A 19,549-nucleotide genomic window follows, 5' to 3' on the forward strand; every position below is an offset into this window, starting at 1 on the left:
TCCCGCCCTCCAGGCCCCGCCCCGCCGTGCAAGCCCCGCCTCGACTGGCTTCGGAGGGTCAATCGCCACGCCCTCGTCCTGCGTTCCCTGAGGGCCTCCGGCGCCCAGGCTGTCGGGCGCCTACCTTCAGGTAGGGAAGGGACTAAGCTGAGCGCAGCCCAAGACGCCCAAGCAGCAGCCGGAGCATTCTCCAGAACGAGGCCCGGTACGGGGGCTCGGCTGAGGGACCTGGGGGCCGGCCCGTTCCTCCGAGGCCGTGCCCAGGGGGCGCCCCTTTCGCCAGCGGCCTCCCCCAGCTTCTGCACGAACCACCCCTCCTGGGCCCCCAGCCTTAGCTTAGGGGGCAGCTGCCTCCTGCAGGTGTTTTCTTGCCTCCGTGTCCGCTTCTGCCTGTTCAGCCCTCCGTGCCCTCAAACCCTTGGCACACCTGGGGAGCTCCTGCCCTCCTGACGCAGTACCTGCTGTCCCGAGGAGCCTCCCGGCCTGGGCTCCCCTTCCTGAGGCATCGCCAGCACTTGTTCTGTGGGGTTTTGAGACAGGGTCTAGCTCTGTTGCCCAGGCTGGAGTTCCGAGGGTGATCTCAGCTCACTGCAACCTCTGCCTCCCCAGCTCAAACGATCCTCCCACCTCGGCCACCCAAGTAGCTGGGACTACGGGCGTGTGCCACCACGCCCGGCTAATTTTTTGTTGTTGTATTTTTGTAGAGATGGGGGTCTCATGTGCTGCCCAGGCTGGTCTCGAACTCCTGGACTCAAGCCATCCACCCGCCTCGGCCTCCCAAAGTACTTGTTACTTCAGCTCACCCAATTCCATAGAACCAGAGGGTGCAGACGATGCAGATCTCTGAGCAGATGAGGGCAGAAAGCAGGAGCCCGCACTTGGTCCAGAGGCCAGACTGTGGAGCTGTGCAGGAGGCGGAGGCTACGCCCATGACAGCAGATGGGTCCTGGTAGTCACACAGAAAACCAGCGAGCTGGATTTGTCCTGGTGATGAGGCTCTGGAGCAGCAGTTGAATGGAGTCATTCCTGTCCTCCTTAACCACATCCCCAAGGGCCACTCACCTTCCCAGGTGAGTCACCCATGCAGGACTCTTCAGCAATGCATTTTGCCTTTGGACTACAACCCTGGAAAGGTGACGTCCACCTGGCCCTTCCTACCTGGCTGGCCCTTCCTCTGCAGGTCAGTGTGGAAGTCTGCCCCTTGTCAAGTGTGACTGTTTGAATTACACATTCAGGAACTGGAAAGACGACCACAGATGAGGTCTGTGGACCCCCTTACCACCTGACCTCCACATGCCCTCCCTCTGACTAGCAGGCCAGTGGCATCTTGGACCCCTGGGATTAGGAATGATTCAGAACCCATAAAGATTACCACCCATACCATCCCCTAAAATAACTGATTTTTTCTGGCCAGGCACGGTGGCTCACGCCTGTAATCCCAGCACTTTGGGAGGCTGAGGCAGGTGGATCACCTGAGGTCGAGAGTTTGAGACCAACCTAGCCAAAATGGTGAAACCCTGTCTCTACCAACAATACCAAAATTAGCCGGGTGTGGTGGTGGGCGCCTGTAATCCCAGCTACTCAGGAGACTGAGGCAAGAGAATGGCTTGAACCTGGGAAACAGAGGTTGCAGTGAGCTGAGGTCACACCATTGCACTCCAGCCTGGCTACAGAGTGAGACTGTCTCAAAACAAAAAAAAACTCTGTCTAAAAAAATAATAACAACTGATTTTTCTTTTTCCCAGGGCACAGACCCCTGGCAAAGCCCACATGTACCCTCGGAGAATGCTTGGAGGAAAACATGGCATATGCTGGTTTCAGTGTTGTGGGGCCCTTCCCCCAGCATCAGCCTTCTCTTCCAGCGAGGACTCTGGTCTGCGGATTGGTTTCACCTAGATGGTGGGTGAGGGGCCGACTGTACCTCGAGACGACCAAGCTCTTCCCAGGTTCTGTTGATGCACTGCTCGAGGCAACGTTTTGAGACCCATCAGCTCCTATTAGGTTTGTGTCCCCCAGAATTCGTATGCGGAAGCTGTAACCCCCAATATGGCCACATTTGGAGATGGGACTTCTGAAGAAGTAATTAAGGCTAAAGTCTGTAAAATAAGAGACAGCAGAGAGCTCCCTCTCCCAGTCAGTCATGTCGGCACACGTGAGAAGGCAGTGTTGGCAACCCAAGGGAAGAGTCCTGGACAGGCACCAGACAGCACCAGCACCTTCATTTCGGACTACCAATCTCCAGAAATAAGAGATATTTTTGTTAAGCCCCCCAGTCTGTGATATTGTGATAACAACCTGATATGGTTTGGATTTGTGTCCCCGCCCAAATCTTATGTTGAATTGTAATCCCCAGTGTTGGGGGAGGGGCCTGGTGGGAGGTGACTGGTTCATGGGGGCAGATTTCCCTCTTGCTGTTCTTGTGAAAAGGAGTGAGCTCTCAGGAGACCTGCTTGTTTAAAAGCGTGGCACCTTTCCCCTTCGCTCCCTTTCTCTCCTGGTCCGCCGTGGTAAAATGTGCTTGCTTCCCCTCCGCCTTCTGCCATGATGTAAGTTTCCTGAGGCCTCCCCGCCATGCTTCCTGTACAGCCTGCAGAACTGTGAGTCAGTTAAACCTCATTTCTTTATAAATTACACAGTCTCAGGTCGTTCTTTCTAGCAATGCAAGAATGGACTAATAGAGAGCCCAAGCTGACTCCAGCAGCTTCCAAAGGGCAAGTACAACACAGCAAGTCTTGCCCTTCCAGAGCAAGCACAGTACTCCCTGAGAGAGCAACTGCAGCATTCTCACACATCTTCCTTGGAAGTGAACTTGAGCCCCAGCACTGGCCACTGAGCTTCCTGAGCAACCACCCAAGGTAAGGCACAGGGTCCTCCGCAGACCCCCAGCCAGCAAGCTCCGCAAACCACTCTCCAATCACTGCATACCCCTTCAAAATTCAACTTCACACACTTGTCTCTGGGCACAACACTGACATTTTATACCCGTTTCCCAGAATGATGCTGAATCATGGGGGTGGTTCCCCCATACCTTTCTCGTGGTAGTGAATAAGTCCCACGAGATCTGATGGTTTTATAAGGGGAAACCCCTTTCACTCGGCTCTCATTCTCTCTTGTCTGCCGCCATGTAAGATGTGCCTTTTGCCTCCTGCCATGATTGTGAGACCTCCCCAGCCATGTGGAACTGAGGGTCCATTAGACCTCTTTTTCTGTCAGGCGCAGTGGCTCACGCCTGTAATCCCAACACATTGGAAGGCTGAGGCAAGTGGATCACCTGAGGTCAGGAGTTCAAGACCAGCCTGGCCAACATGGCCAAACCCTATCTCTACTAAAAATACAAAAATTAGCAGGGCGTGGTGGCATGCGTCTGTAATCCTAGCTCCTCAGGAGGCTGAGGCAGGGGAATCGCTTGAACCTGGGAGGCGGAGGTTACAGTGAGCCGAGATCACGCAGTACCATTGCACTTCAGCCTGGGTGACAGAGCAAGAAGACTCTGTCTCAAAAAAAGAAAAAGAACACTTTGGGAGGCCGAGACGGGCGGATCACGAGGTCAGGAGATCGAGACCATCCTGGCTAACATGGTGAAACCCCGTCTCTACTAAAAAATACAAAAAACTAGCCGGGCGCGGTGGCAGGCGCCTGTAGTCCCAGCTACTCGGGAGGCTGAGGCAGGAGAATGGCGTGAACCTGGGAGGCGGAGCTTGCAGTGAGCTGAGATCCGGCCACTGCACTCCAGCCTGGGCAACAGAGCAAGACTCCGTCTCAAAGAAAAAGAAAAAGAAAAGAGAAATTTTTTTCAAAGAACCCTCTTTTTCTTTATAAATTACCCAGTCTTGGGTATGTCTTTATCAGCAGCGTGAAAACGGGCTAATACAGATGCACTTTCAACTGTTTGTTCCAAAAAATACTTTATTTATTAAACAATATATCCTTAATCTATAACATGATCCAAAAATACTGATATACATCTTTACATTATCTAATAAAAAGATTTACAATATTTCCTTTACAAAGGGAACATAGATAATAATTCCTTGAAAATAAAAATGTAACATTCATGTTAAAGCTGCAGCATCTTTTTGCATGAAATGTGGTTAAAGGTGAACACCACAAAATACAGAGGAAGAAAGAAACTCCAGTACAATCTCTCCTGAATGGGAACATTTTCTTACACTTCCCCTGGCTTAAAATTCCTCTCAGCACACGTATTGAAGGCCAATCACTGGTCACTGAAAATTTAGGAAAACCTAAGTCTTCAATGCCCATAATAAACATCTCTCATAGTTTTATTCCAAACCATGAAGACCTAACCTAGGACAGGGCAGACCCGCGGCTCTGTGGTCATGTGGGAAGCTGCTCTGGGCCAGCGTCATTGCTCAAAGTAGCCCCAGCCAGGGCTCCCAATGACAGGACAGGAGGCCAAGTACGGTGGGGCTGCTGGACAGAAGACAAGCTGGCCGGTGTCCCCATCTGTCCCGGCAAACCCTCCCACAGCTACCGGTCTGCACAGCTGCTTCTCGCTGCTCCAGGCAGACTGGAAAACACCCACACCACAAAGCCCTGGCCAACAGTGAGACAGGCGGTCAGCTGCTGCTCAGGAGGCCACGTAGGCCTCCGCTCGGTGTCCCTGGCCAACAGTGGTCTCATGTCCGTCCGCCCAGGGGTCCCGCCCAACATGAGACAGGTGGTCAGCTGCTGCTCAGGAGGCCATGCAGGCCTCCGCTCGGCATCCATGTCCCCAGCAGCAGCACCTGGGGCACATTCACAGATGCAGAGGGCTCAGTTTCACCAGCTCCTGTTTTCAAAGCAGCCTGCCTTCCCCTACAGGATTTCCTCAGATCACTGTCTGATACCGCAGCACTGAAAACAAGGAAAATGGGCAGAACGCTCCTTCCCACAGAGATCAATCGCACAGCCACAGAGGACCCACACGTTCGGCTCAGATGAAGCTGCCAGAATGACCCACTGGGTCCAGCCCAGACACCCTCAATCCAGGAGATGGGTCTGGAGCTGGGCAGCTGTGGAGGGGGGTCTGGTCCAAGACTAAATCCCTGAATCACCCCCGGGAGAAGGCGGCCAGGCCTTCTGGAGCAAGGTGTGGATGCTGCAAATGGTGTGGCTCCTGTGTCCCTGCAGGGCTGGGGTCAGGCCAGGGGCCATGACCTTCTTTTCTGGCCAAACAGCCACTCCTGAGTGTGTCTCTCCCGCAGGTAGGACAGCATCAGCCACAGAGTACTCAGGATTCAGTTGGGTCCAAACTACAGCCCAAGGAATTGTCTCATTCTGCTCATGTTTTCTGTGTTTCTTCCAAACACTCTGCATATTATTTTGGTGATATTATCGTAAGTGGCAAAAGTAAACATTAAAAACACATAAGCACAGAAACTTGAAAAGAAAAGGTCAAAATTCAATACCTGGGACGGTGCATAGTGGCAGGCAGGACCACATCATCACGTGTTAGACAGAAGCTTCCCATGTGGAAGCCAGTCATATTTCCCCAGAAAGCAGCGAGACCTCAGGAAGCCACGTAGCCAAAAGCATCAACAACCCCAGCTCCTTCCAGACAGCTCAAAGGTGGAGCGAAATATCAAACTCATTTCTGAAAAATTGCCAGGCACTGTTTCAGCACAAACTCCCTGCACTTACCTATCCCTCTTCACAAAAATGGTAAAAGAGGGCCAGGCGCGGTGGCTCACGCCTGTAATCCCAGCACTTTGGGAGGCTGAGCCGGGTGGATCATGAGATCAGGAGATCGAGACCATCCTGGCTAACATGGTGAAACCCCGTCTCTACTAAAAAAATACAAAAAAATTAGCTGGGCGTGGTGGTGGGCACCTGTAGTCCCAGCTACTCAGGAAGCTGAGGCAGGAGAATGGCGTGAACCCGGGAAGCGGAGCTTGCAGTGAGCCAAGATCGCGCCACTGCACTCCAGCCTGGGTGACAGAGGGAGACTCCATCTCATAATAAGGTAAAAGAGAGAAGAAAATTTTCCACAATGTATTCTCCATGATCATTAAACATCTGTGTTGGCCAGGTGCGGTGCCTCATGCCTGTCATCCCAGCACCAAATTTGGGAAGCCAAGGTGGGTGGATCACTTCAGGTCAGGAGTTTGAGTCCTGCCTGGCCACACATGGTGAAACCCCGTTTCTACTGAAAATACAAAAATTAGCCAGGCGCGGTGGTGGGCACCTGTAGTCCCAGCTACTCGGAAGGCTAAGGTGAGAGAATCACTTGAACCCAGGAGGCAGAGGTTGCAGTGAGCCAAGATGGTGCCATTGCATTCCAGCCTGGGTGACAAGAGCAAAACTCCGTCTCAAAAACAAAAAAACAAAAAACAAAACACACACACACACAAAACCTGTTAACAAAAAGTTAAGTCATTACATGAAAACCCATCTCCTACCTGAGTGCAGCAGCTCACACCTATAATCCCAGCACTTTGGGAGGCCGACGCAGGCAGATCATTTGACCCTAGGAGTTTGAGACCAGCCTGGCCAACATGGTGAAACCCCGTCCAACAAAAATACAAAACTTAGCTGGGTCTGATGGTGCGTGCCTGTAATCCCGGCTACTCAGGAGACTGAGGTGGATCACTTGAGCCCAGAAGGTGGAGCTTGCAGTGAGCCGAGATTGCACCACTGCACTCCAGCCTGAGCGACAGAGCAAGACTCTGTTTCAAAAAGGAAAAAACCCAACAAAACCCACCCATTTTCACAGCCATGGCTAAGGGTGTGGAACAGTGTAGCCTGCCCTCTCTGACGCTTTCCCTTCTGAGCCACAGGAAGGCATCGCTTGGAGGGAGCCCCTTCAGGTCCAGACACTGGCAGGGACGAGCAGCAGCAGTGGCCCACTGCCCGCCTGCACCCGCCGGGCACCTGCGCCCAGAGGATCCACTCCCACCCACTGCCCCACACCCTCGGCCGGCTCCCGGAAAGGACAGGCGGCCCAGAGACATCCATGTGGTTCAAGAACTGCAGAACAAGAGTGTGGACACCATCCCAACCAGGGCTGTTCAGGATGTTCTTGTTCTCTTGTTCTCACTCACTGACTACCAGCTTCTTGTGGGGAGGGCCCCGTCTGAGACACAGAGCTTCACACGTTCCTTTCTGCTTTATTTCCTCTCCCTAGTGAAACATTAAAAACAGGAGGAAAAGATATAGATGTAGCCATCAGGAGGAAGTGAGGCTGTCATTCCAAATGGCCCCCACCATGAAGAAAACCAGGCTTAGACTGGGAACCTCATGTCTCAGTTTTCCCAGGTTCCTTTCTGTGGTGTGAGGACAGAAACAGGCCCCCCTGCACTCCTCAGGAATCCTCTCCTTCCTCTAAAGGCACAGGAGAGGATTTCCGAGGGCCTGCGATGCTGATGCTGTCGGGAACCGCAGGCTAGGCACTGTCACCAACGCATCACAGCAGAGCAAATCTGCACAGCTTTCCCCAACTACCACCGAAAAGACGGCTCCAGCTCAGCTTGGTGAATGCTGATTAAACAAAAAGCACACTCCAGTTTCCTAGCTTCATTCCAGAACTGCTATTGTGGCACAATAAATTCACAACAAATTCACATCAGAGTCCCCTTGGACGGGAGCTGCGGGCCTGGGAATGCACAAGCAGAGGCATTCGTGGTTCATCAGCTCCTGGCGGACGGGACTCACTTCACAGACACACGTAGACCCATGATCTTCATGCTATTAGGATAATTTCATCTTCACAGTAAAAACATCACCAATTCCCCGAGAAACAGAACATCAGCCCAGCTCTGTTCCAGGGTCTGGTGGGTGCTGGTCACAGGACCCACAGCTACTCCAAGCTAATGAAGAGCCGTTTACTCCAGAGGTGACTCCCCCGAGGGAGGACTGAAGTCCAAGCTAAAAAGGCAGCGCACAGTGAAGCGGAGGCCACTTCCTCCGGGGAAGGGCCCCCAGCCCTCCTGGGCCGTCAGAGGCGCCCAAGTAGGAGTGCACGGCGGCCGGATGCGGCGCGGCGCTGAGTGGGAGGAGGCACCGGCCCCACTCGCGCGGCACAGTGGCAGGCGTGCTCCAGCGGTGTTGGGGCGCAGGGAGCCTGGGCTGCACCAAACAGTCCTAGAAAAACACAGGAAAGCTACGCGCGGGTGGCACCGCGCGCTGCCAAGCGGCGGCCATGGGCCAGGTTACCATGTCCCCGCAGCCCGCACGTCTGGCCGGGCAGCCCCGGCGCACGAGCACCCGCCATGTCCGCTGGGGCTCCCTGCTGATGCGCGGGGAGTCCTGTAAAAGCCACGCTAACGTCAACGCGGCGAGTCCCTGCAAGGTCGCCCTTCTGTGCGAACAGGGTTTGATGGGTTCTTGTTCTAGGAAACATCCAGAATTTCAACCGGCCACGGAGTTACTAAGTATCAACCGAACAAGGTAGTTTTAAAACGAAGGGAAATATTGCAACACGAATGAAGGAAGAGATTAACTTGCTCCTCGGATCCGGGCACACAGCTCCTCCTACTTCTTCTTCCTCTTTTCCTGGACACACCGTGGACAGAACCTGTGACAAGAAAGGCACAGTGAGGCCCTGGTCGCCATTTCCACCAGGGCGCAGCGTCCCCAGGCCCCGCCTCCCCATGTCTCCCAGGGCTGCTGGAGGCTGGGGGGACAGCACCAAGAGAGGCACACACAGTGGGGCTGCGGCCTTCCCGCAGGGAAAACGGGCCTATGTGCGCGGCTCTATGCAGGACATCCGTTCTGAAGGTGACAGATACACGTCAATGAGCAAAAGCGATTTGACACCCAGGCGTTCCTCCTTAACAGGCGGGTCCTCCTTCCCCGGCCGATGGCAGGGTCGCTGGTGCCCTCTGTCTGGAGTCTGGGGGCTGCAGGTACCAAGCACGCATGAGCATGGCAGCCCCTCAGGCCCACAGAAACCCAGCCAGGCACCCTGCACTGGCCCTGGAAACTGCCATCTCAAAAGTGCTCCCTGGTGACTCTGAGCAAGTTCTGGAGCTGCACACACCGGGGGCTCCTGAACAGAGGCAGCTGCTGGCCACAGAGGACATTCCATAGATTTCCCACGCAGGAGGCAGCCAACTTGCATGTGAAGGCAACCGTCAACCCCCGCCTGGCCAAGGCCAAGCCTGCCCAGGGCCCTCCGCCCTAACAGCCTCCATGCCCCTTCTCCAAACCCTTGGTGCACTGTCCCCCAGCCGCACGGCGTGGGGCACTGCAGTGCCATGTGTCCCCGTGACAGGACAGCCTGTGTCGATGCCACATGACGCCGTGAGCTTGGCCAGCCTCCGAGACACAGCATCCTTTCCCTCTGTGTCCTCACACCGAACACCAAGGATAACTGGCTCTCACCAACTCGGGCGAGTGTGCCGGAGTTTCAAACGCGCTGCCACGATGGCCTCTGAGTGCCACACAGAAGAGCACACTCCGATTTCATTTTCAGAACATATATCCGTTTTTAGATTTTCAGCACAGGCAAAGCCAGGTTTTTGTCTTTTTATTTATTTATTTGAGACAGGGTCTTGCTCTCTCGCCCAGGCTGGAGTGCAGTGGCGCAATCTCAGCTCACTGAAGCCTTGGACTTCCAGACTCAAGCCACCTTCGTGCCTCTGCCTCCCAGGTAGTTGGGACACAGGCACGCACCACCACGCCCAGCTAATTTTTGTATTTTTTGTAGAGATGGGGTCTCCCGATGTTGCCCAGACTATAAGTTTTTATTTAAATGAAATCTGAGGAACAACAATGCAGAAAGTTGCCATTGCCAAGGGGATGCAAGGGTGAGGAAGATAAACTGCTCCTGGCACCTGCACTCTTCTCCACCAGACAGAGCCACGGGCCCCAGATCCACGTCCTGGCTTCAGGACTCACCTCTCGTGCTATCTTTCCCAGATTTCCCTAGGGGACAAGAACCTCTCATTCTGATTTAAGACAATCCCTACCTCCCGCAGAGTCCGGAAGGTTGTCCTTCAGGAGGGGCCGTGAACGTGAATATTATGTAACTTGGTAACCGCTGTCCCGGGGTGACGACATCCCTCTGCCGGCTCGGACAGGCACAGCAGCAAAGGAGGGAAAAGCCACACCCACAGCAGCCAGCCACACGCCTTGAGGCCACCGCGGGGCATGCCTACGTGGCTACCGCGCCCCACCAAGCCTGGCAAGATCCTGCCATCGAACACCTTCTCCCAGGGAGGCCAGCAGCCCGACACCCAGCAGGCTGGGAGAACACGGAGCGAGCATCCCCACACTCACCATTTTCCTTTGGGTTTCGTGGTAAGGTCCACGCAGGCAAAGTGAAACCACTCAATTGGACACTGCAAAGTAAAGGAAGAAACCGCAGTCAACACGCCTCATGTTCTGTACGCAAAACACAGGAAATGCCAACACCCGCCAGCCCTGCCCCACACAAGACCGTGCCCCATGGTGCGAATCCCGCAGGCAACACTCACGTCTGGATTGTCACAGCCGATCATCTCCCCGTAGGAGACCTGGTGGCACAGGCAGTACGTGGGTTCGTTTGGGTCTACCGGCATGTCCAGCACGTCGGAGGGGTGCACGGACAGGATGGTGTCAGTGAACTCAGACCTGCAGGGGACAAGGCACAGGAACCGCTGAAGGCCATGGCGGGAAGTGAGGTGGCGCAGACCCCACGGGCCCTTCTGCCTCCGACTTAAGGCCCCCCCACCCCAAAACTGTGACGATGATCATTCCAAGGGGGTAATCTGTACCGTGCTCTGAGTGACACATAATGAATAAGCTTGCTTCCATTTTTCCTACTGTCCTTCAGAAACGAATGCGACTCCAGGGCCGGCCACTGCAGTCATGCACTAACTGAATACACACCTTGTGGACGTTTTCTTCCTGGAGCACACATTTTCAAAACCTCAATAACCCCTCTGAACATGCAATGTTCTCAGAAGGCGCAGCAAGAAAATCATTAAGGATATGAAAAGATTATCAGCTGATGCTAGAAAGAACACTGTTACCCACAAAAATCCAGAAACAGTAGTAGCTGGCAGCAGAGGGGTGGAGACATCACACCCACCTTCGGACCCAGGCGGGGACACAGGGGCACGGACGGCACCCAAGAGGTCGTGAAGCGCAGCACCAGGGCTCTGGTCCCACTCTGGGGACGAGTCCACTCTCGTCTCGGTCCCTCCTCCCAGATGGGACTCCCCCGGGGATCTCTGGACTCACCCCACTTCTCGGCCATCCCCCCAAAGACCCCGGCCCCTTGGAGACAAGCACATGTCACCTCCACCAGCAGATGGCTGACACTTGAGAGAAGCTTGGCAGCCTCCCACCCCAGATTGACAGGTGTCAGAACGGCCTGCACTGTCAACAGCTCTCCCATAACCATGACCTCCTCCCACGAGAACAGCCGTGCATCCTGCACCCGGGCCCTCCACGCACCTACTCAGGCACCTCTGGCCCAATCTCACTAAACCAGCAGCTCCCCACACACTCCTTGGACCGCCCACCACCCATCCAGCTGTCCACCTGGCACAGGGCCCCTTCTGACCACACGCCATCCTTGTCACTCCTCCATCCCCACCAGCTCCCACGTGGGTTTCTACACAGCAGCCTGGCGGGTATTCCACCCTGCCCATGCCTCCCTCCAAGCCTGCCACCTGCAGCACCATGGCCGCCCCACCAGGACCACAGACCTCAGGTGGAGACTTTCCCGTTTGAAAGGGATGCACTTAGGGGGAAATTTATGCTTTTATATTTCAGTATTTTTCAAATAAACTTACAAGCTGCAGGTAGTATAGACAGTGTATTCCCGTTAGTACAGAAAGAAAAAGTATCTTCCCTATCCCACCCTCCAACCCAAGAATATCTAGTTGCTACATAAACACGGTAGGTTAGCAGGAGGAACGTGGCCGTGAGAAAAACAGTTGCGATCAGGGAGAGCCAAGGAGGAGAAGTCTGGGTCCCAGAGGGAATCAACACTCAGCTTTTCCTTAGACACCTGTCTAAAGCTCTTCTACGCCTTTGCAATTGCCTGTACACGCACACACACACACACTTGGGCTCAGCATGCACCCAGCCTCCCCGCTGCCCTCTGGCACAGGGGTGCCCATCTAAGTCTGTCCTTTGCGGGTAATCTGCTCTCCTGCTCTTTCTGTCTGGGACTAGACAAGAGTTTCTCTTTAGAGCTGAAATCCATCAGTGTCACAAGTCCAGGTCCAGGTGCTGCCGACACTGCTTTCAAGCAAGTCTCAAGTAGTCTTCAGGACTCTCCTCTGACAGCGGCACACAAGGGTCTACGTCTCAGCCACCTGCCGATTCCGGGCTGACACCTGTGGCTTCACCTCCAAGGGGCTCCTGCAGTCTCCTCGCGTCAGCTCTCACCCGTGGAGAGCAGGGCAGCACCCTCTGCTGCCAGCGGTCCCCGAAATGCTCTCTGTGACGCCCTCCTCTTCTGCGCCAAGTCCAATTCTGTCCACAAAGCCGGAACCGACATCTTGACCTATGTCTCGGCATCACCGGGTTCGAGGGCACTGGCCAGATTTAACGGTAGTGGGAGAAGGCCGGGGGCGTGAGGGGACCACCCAGCAAGGGCACCCCAGAAGCTGAGGCCGGCGTGGAGGCCTCACGGGCCTCTCCAGTCTCCCTGAGGGAGCGCCATGGCACGTGGCCAGGGAGTGCTACCACCAGCCCTGAGGGAGGCAACCAGGAGGCCATGGGGAGTCCTGTCCCTTGCACAGGCTGGGTTGGCCCCAGCGGTCAGCGGCTGCCCTCTGACTCCCTTCAGCACCACGGCCACAAGAGGCACCCTCTGTGCTAATTCCCCAGGGTGTGGCGGGCACCCCTCGCCAGATGGTGCCAGTGAGCCCCTCCATGCCCGGCCCCAATGGCTTCCCAGCACTCCACGTAGCTCCTAGCAGGGGACTGGCTGCCTGTCCAAGCTCCGGGATTCCAGGTGCTACAGGTGACACTGCCCTTCGTCCACACTCCAGAGCAAGGCCACAGGGCAGGAACAGCGCAGGGGGCAGCCTCAGGTCACAGGATCTCAGACGAGACACGGAACATCTGTGCGGTCTAGGAACACTGCATTCCAGGACGGGCCCTGGGCACGAAGAGGGCAGGCCACAGGGACAGGATGGCACATGCTCCTGGGTCCCCAGCAGGGAACAGGACCTGCCTTGAAGCCGAGCAGCCTGGCACCACAGCGTGACCAAGAGGGGTGTGAAAACCCACTGTGCTGATGGGTCAGGGACGCGCGCCACAGAGCGCCACAGAGCGCCACAGAGCTCCAGAGCCCAGGGGCAGGCAGGCTCCTGCGCACACCCAGGATGATGCCCTTGGAGGCACATGAGTGCACACTCCTGCCCTGGCGGGCCCAGGCTTTGGGTTCAACCGATTGGTCCTCAGGACACCCTGTCTGCCCACCTGTACCATCTTCCTGTCCCTCTGGAAGGGGCCTGCTTGGCGCCTTGGGTGTTAGAGCCCAGCTTCAGAGCTCGCCTTGCCAGCCCGTCTCGACGTCTTGCAACGGGACAGGAGCAGCACTGCCACTCGGGGGCATGGAGAAGAAAGAGATTCGCACACAAGCTAGATCCAGCCCAGAGCCGCAGGAGCCCTGCAACTGTCGCCATCAGTGATCACCCCTCTCATCTGTCACTGCTGCAACCTGCCCGGCAGGCAGCGCTGAGCTCCCAGGCTCCGATTGCTACTAAACAGGGTTGGCCAGCGCACTGTCAGGACAGGAAAAGCCATGAGGCCACGGTGGATCTTCCTGTGTTTGCAGAGGTGCTGGCTGTTCCTGAGGTCTCTGAAGCAGGGCAGAGCCCTCAGGGAGGAAGCCTCAACCCCAACAGGGAGCTGGGGTCTCCTTCACCACCACGAGGACCCCGGTACCTGCATTCCTCATGCCTAGCATGCCCTTGAGAAAGGGAGCTGGGGTCTCCTTCACCACCATGAGGACCCCTGGTGCCTGCATTCCTCATGCCTAGCATGCCCTTGAGAAACAGTGCTGGGTGAGGAAGAGACCAGGAGGAGTTCCGCTTTCACATAGAAAAGGCACGGTCGGGACAGGGCCTTCAGGTTCCAAGCAGGAAGGAGCAGGAAGACTCAGAACGCTGTTCTCACTGAGTTAGAAAACACAAAACCCAGCAAGTCACAAAAACCACATTCTCAAAGATGTGTGGGAGCTGTGGAGAACAAGCGCTAGATGACCTGCAGCCGGGGCGGGGGGGTGTTGGGGTGGGTGTCCACCTGCCTCATGCGCTGAGTGAGGGCTGGGCTGGCCACTGGGCCACGCTGAGCCCACACAGCCACACATGACAGCCGCGTCCCCACCATTTACAGAGTCCAGAGGCTGCACAGAGCCACTAAAAGCAGAGGGAAAATCCCCGCAGCCTTGGAGTTCTCGAGGAAGGGGTGTGCTCGGGCACCGCCAGTCTCCTACCCTGTACTTCTACCAACTGCAGAAGCCGCTGGGGCAGGAGGCGAGAGAGGAAATCTAAACCCACTAAAGTGCAGATGAACCTATAGGGCAGAGTCTTCCGCAGAGGGCGATCCGCAGGCTCCCTGGGGCACTCAGTCAAGAGCTCAGGGTCCTCGAGGGGCCTGGGTGGACCTGAAGCTGAGACCCTGCCCCACCCCAGGCCCCCAGGCCTATCAGCCTGGACTAAAACAGAGCAAACACATCCTGGGGATCCCGAACAGAAATTTCCCTCTCCACGCTTCCTTTATACCTAAGTTCGGACAACTAATAACAAATTATAAGACACGTACACCCAGCCGGGAAATAGGACTGATTGTTTTTTTAAAAGCTGGTTACCAAGGAATGGTGGCACATGCCTGTAGTCCCGGCTACGCAAGTGACCTTCCCACCTCAGCCTCCCAAAGTGCTGAGATTACAGGCATGAGCCAAAGCGCCCAGCCCTACAATCTCTTAAATGAAAACTGTATTAAAGGAGACTAAAACTAACTTAGGGCCGGGCGCAGTGGCTCACACCTGTAATCCCAGCACATCGGGAGGCCAAGACGGGCAGATCACCTGAGGCCAGGAGTTCAAGACCAGCCTGCATAACATGGTGAAACCCTATCTATACTAAAAATACAAAATTAGCCAGTCATGGTGGCACGTGCCTGTAATCCCAGCTACTTGGGAGGCTGAGGCATGAGAATCGCTTGAACTCGGGAGGCAGAGCTTGCAGTGAGCCAAGATTGTACCAGTGCACTCCAGCCTGGGCGACCAAGCAAGACCTTCAAAAAACAAAAAAAAAGAAAGAAAAGAAAGAAGGAAAGAAAGAAAGAGAGAAAGAAAGGAGGAAAGGGAAGGTGGGAGGCCAAGCTGGGTGGATCCCTTGAGGCCAGGAGTTTGAAACCAGCCTGGCCAACATGCTGAAACCCCGTCTACACTACAAATATAAAAATTAGCCGGGTGTGGTGACGCTCACCTGTTATCCCAGCTACTTGGAAGGCTGAGGCGGGAGAATGGCTTGAACCCGGGAGGCGGAGGCTGCGATGAGCCGAGATTGTGCCATTGCACTCCAGCCTGGGCGACAGAGCCAGAACCTGTCTCATAAATAAATAAATAGATAAAGTAATAGAAACAAATCAAACTGAAGTACAGAAAGAAAAAAGCTTACAGAAAGTAAGCAGAGCCTCACTGAACTATGAGAAAATCTAAACTAAGGAACACACGGGGAACTGGATCGCAGGAAGAGGAGAAAGGAGAGCACAAAAATATTTGCAGAACTGGCTGAACATTTTCCAAATTTGATGCAAAGTATAAACCAACAGTTCAAAGACGCACAAGTTCCACGCAAAATATACACAAAAAATCACACCAAGACACATCATAACCAAACTGTTAAGAGCCAGTGACGATGAGAAATCTTAGAAGCAAAAAAAAATAAAGAAATCACCAAAAATAATTATTATCACTAATTTATCATCAGAATCAATGAAAGACAGAAGAAAATGAGAGAACACCTTTAATGATAAAAGAAAAAAAGGTCAACCTAAAATTCTATATGCAGCAAAAGAAAAGCATTTTCAGAGAAACAAAAACTTAGAGAATTCATCACCATCAGCATACATGTACCGTAAAAAATGTTAAAGTTCTTCAGTAGAGGAGAAATGACAACAGACAGAAATTTGCATCCACATAAAGAAATATACATAAGCAGAATATGCATGGAAAAGAAATTTTTAAAGAAAGAAAATAAATATTAAGAAATAAAAGTTGGGCCAAGCTCGGTGGCTCATGCCTGTAATCCCACTACTTTGGGAGGCTGAGGCGAGAGGATCACTGGAGGCCAGGAGTTTGACATCAGCCTGGCCAACATGGCGAAACCCCGTCTCTACTAAAAATACAAAAATTAACCAGGTGTAGTGGCGCATGCCTGTAATCCCAGCTACTCAGGAGGCTGAGGCACGAGAATCACTTGAACCTGGGAGGCAGAGGCTGCAATGAGCTGAGATCGCACCACCGCACTCCAGCCTGGGCCACAGAGCAAGACTCTGTCTCAAAAAAAAAAAAAAGAAAGAAATGAAGGTTACCAGAAATGGCAACTATATGGGGTAACTATATATGAAGTGACTTTCGTGGTGAGAACATTTAAAATCTACACATTTTTTTGAGACTATATTGTTACTAACTATAGTCACCATGTTATACAACAGATATTTTGAACTTATTCCTCCTATCTCAATGAAATTCTGTATCTAACATCCCCCCTGACCACCCTAGCATCTGACCACCATTCTACTCTCTACTTCGGTGAGTTCAACATGTTTACATTCCACATATCTTTTTAAATGTGTTTAACATAATCAGTGGTTTGCATCTAAGGCAATAACATGTATTGTGAAGCTTAGATCATATGCAGAAGTAAAATGAAGGACAACAGCACAAAAACAGGAGGCAGGAAACTGAAGAAGACTTGTGTGGAGCCTCACATTAAACATCAAATAGTATCATATCGAAGTTCACTGTGGTAACTTAAGGAAACTGAGTGCACATATTAGAACAATCCTTAAAATACAGGGGCCAGGCACGGTGGCTCACACCTGTAAACCTAGCACTTTGGGAGGCCGAGGTAGGTGATCACTTGAGGTCAGGAGTTCAAAACCAGCCTGGCCAAAATGGTGAAAACCCGTCCCTACTAAAAATACAAAAAAATTAGCTGGGCGTGCTGGCACACACCTATAATCCCAGCTACTGGGGAGGCTGAGGCATGAGAATCACTTGAACCTGAGAAGTGGAGGTTGTAGTGAGCCGAGATCACGCCATTGCGAATTGCACTCCAGCCTGGGCAACAGTGCGAAACTCCGTCTCAAAAAAAAAAACAAAGACAAAGAAGTATGGCTAATAAGACAAGAGTGGGAAAAAAACGGAATGCTAAAAAAATACTTGATTAGTCTAAAAGAAGACAGGAAAGGAACAGAAGGAACAAACAGAAAACTAATAGCAAGATGGTGAATCTATTTTACCATATCATTAATTATGTTAAATATGAACAGACCAAATATTGCAATGAAGGCTGGGTGCGGTGGCTCACGCCTGTAATCCCAGCACTTTACAGGCAGGGGAGGCCAAGGTAGGCAGATCATTTGAGGTCAGGAGTTCGAGACCAGCCTGTCCAGCATGGTGAAATCCTGTCTCTACTAAAAATACAAAAATTAGCTGGCCTTCAAAGGATTTCAATTATATAATGTTCTTTGACTACAACAGAACTCAACTAAAAATTAAAATTAGAAAGGTATCTGAAAAATCCCAAATTATTTGGAAATTGAGATACATACTTCTACATAAGTTATAAGGCAAAGAAATAGCATGAAAAAAAAATGCAGCTGGGCGTGGTGGCTCACACCTGTAAGCCCAGCACTTTGGGAGGCCGAGGCGGGTGGATCACGAGGTCAGGAGATCGAGACCCTCCTGGCTAACACAGTGAAACCCCATCTCTACTAAAAATACAAAAAATTAGCCAGGCGTGGTGGCGGCGCCTGTAGTCCCAGCTACTCGGTAGGCTGAGGCAGGAGAATGGCGTGAACCCGGGAGGCGGAGCTTGCAGTGAGCTGAGATGGCACCACTGCATTGCAGTCTGGGAGACACAGCGAGACTCCGTTTCAAAAAAAAAAAAAAAAATTTCTAGGCCAGGTGTGGTGGCTCATGCCTGTAATCCCAGTATGTTGGGAGGCCAAGGCAGGTGGATCACTTGAGGTCAGGAGTTCAAGACCAGCCTGGCCAACATGGGAAAACTCCATCTCTACTAAAAAAACAAAAGCAAATTTAGCCAGGCATGGTGGTACATGCCTCTAATCCCAGCTACTCAGGAGGCTGAGGCAAGAGAATCGCTTGAACCCGGGAGGCAGAGGTTGCAGTAAGCCAAGACTGCACCACTGCACTCCAGCCTGGGCAACAGAGCAAGGCTCTGTCTCACACACACACACAAAAATTATATTCCAGGACTTTGGGAGGCCAACGTGGGTGGATCACTTGAGCTACTCTGAGAACATCCTGGGCAACATGGTGAAACTCCATCTCTACCAAAAATATAAAAAATTAGCCAGGCATGGTGGCATGCACTTGTGGTCCCAGCTACGTGGGAGGCCGAAGTGGGAGGATATCTTGAGCCCAGGAGGTGGAGGCTGCAGTGAGCCAAGATCATGCCACTGCACTCCAGCCTGGGTGACAGAGTGAGACCTCATCTCAAAAAACAAGAAAAAATTTTAAAATTTTAAATAGGTAAACAAAATAAAAATTAAAAACAATATCAAAATTATGTCAAAATCATAATATGTCAAAATTTGTGGAGTGCAACAAAAACAGTAATTAGAACAAGGAAGATATAAAAATCAATTATCCAAGCTACTTCCACCTTAAAAAGCTAGAATAGTACAGGCAAAGTAAACCTGAGTAGAAAAATGGAAATAGAGAGTAGAAACAAATGCAATAGTAAACAGAAAAATAGAGAAAACGATAAAAATAATGTAACTAAAAGCTAGTTCTCTAAAAAGATCAAGACGGCCAGACACAGTGGCTCACACCTGTAATCTCAACACACTGAGAGGTGGAGGCAGGCGGACTGCTTGAGCCCAGATGTTTGAGACCAGCCTGGGCAACATGATGAAAACTTTTCTCTAGAAAACATTAGCCAGGCATAGCGGCAGGTGCCTATGGTCCCAGCTACTCGGGAGGCTGAGGTGGGAGAATCACTTGAGCCCAGGGATGCGGAGGTGGAGGCTGCAGTGAGCCATGTGCACGCCACTGCACTCCAGCCTGGGTAACAGAGCGAGACCCTGTCTCAAAAAAAAAAAAGGATCAAGACAAAATGAGAGAAACATAAATTACCAATAGCAGGACTGAAAGAGGGGCCATCGACACAGACACTACATCAGAACCATAATAATGCAAAATTATTAACAACCTGATGTCAACAAAATCTGACAACTTACATGAAACAAATTTCTTGAAAGACACAGATTTTGTCCAAAACTGACCCAAGAAGAAATAGAAAGCCTGAATACTTCCATAACTTTAAAGGAACTGAATGCAGCATCAAACTGTACATTTAGAATAACATTTCATTGTATGTAAATTATTCCTTAATAAAGTTAA

The 19,549-nt window shown here is 52.4% G+C and overlaps 1 protein-coding gene and 1 long non-coding RNA gene across 6 annotated transcripts in view; one reads left to right on the plus strand and one right to left on the minus strand.

Moving 5' to 3' along the window:
* Window positions 1-14,497, plus strand: LOC117094263. 2 transcript variants are annotated; one of them, XR_004441468.1, is made up of 4 exons: window positions 1-205; window positions 1,746-2,098; window positions 3,426-3,431; window positions 14,487-14,497. It is a non-coding gene; the product is annotated as an uncharacterized LOC117094263 (long non-coding RNA). The 2 variants fall into 2 exon arrangements; XR_004441467.1 differs by lacking the exons at window positions 3,426-3,431; window positions 14,487-14,497 and adding an exon at window positions 3,214-3,228 and having other exon boundaries at window positions 1,746-2,855.
* Window positions 7,090-19,549, minus strand: part of ING5 (inhibitor of growth family member 5) — a 26,142-nt gene continuing 13,682 nt past the window's right edge. Inside the window, exons 6-9 of one of the 4 annotated variants that reach the window (XR_004441466.1) lie at window positions 10,419-10,554; window positions 10,222-10,283; window positions 8,630-8,840; window positions 7,090-8,515 (exon numbers count right to left, since the gene is read on the minus strand). Coding sequence is in view for 3 of the 4 variants with exons in the window: in XM_033229456.1 (XP_033085347.1) it covers window positions 8,681-8,840; window positions 10,222-10,283; window positions 10,419-10,554 (358 nt within the window). In the remaining variant the exon portion in view is untranslated. The other 3 variants (XM_033229456.1, XM_033229457.1, XM_033229458.1) reach the window with 3 other exon arrangements.

The sequence above is a fragment of the Trachypithecus francoisi genome, unplaced genomic scaffold (assembly GCF_009764315.1).
Source record: "Trachypithecus francoisi isolate TF-2019V2 unplaced genomic scaffold, Tfra_2.0 Lachesis_group13, whole genome shotgun sequence".
NCBI classification, from domain to species: domain Eukaryota; kingdom Metazoa; phylum Chordata; class Mammalia; order Primates; family Cercopithecidae; genus Trachypithecus; species Trachypithecus francoisi.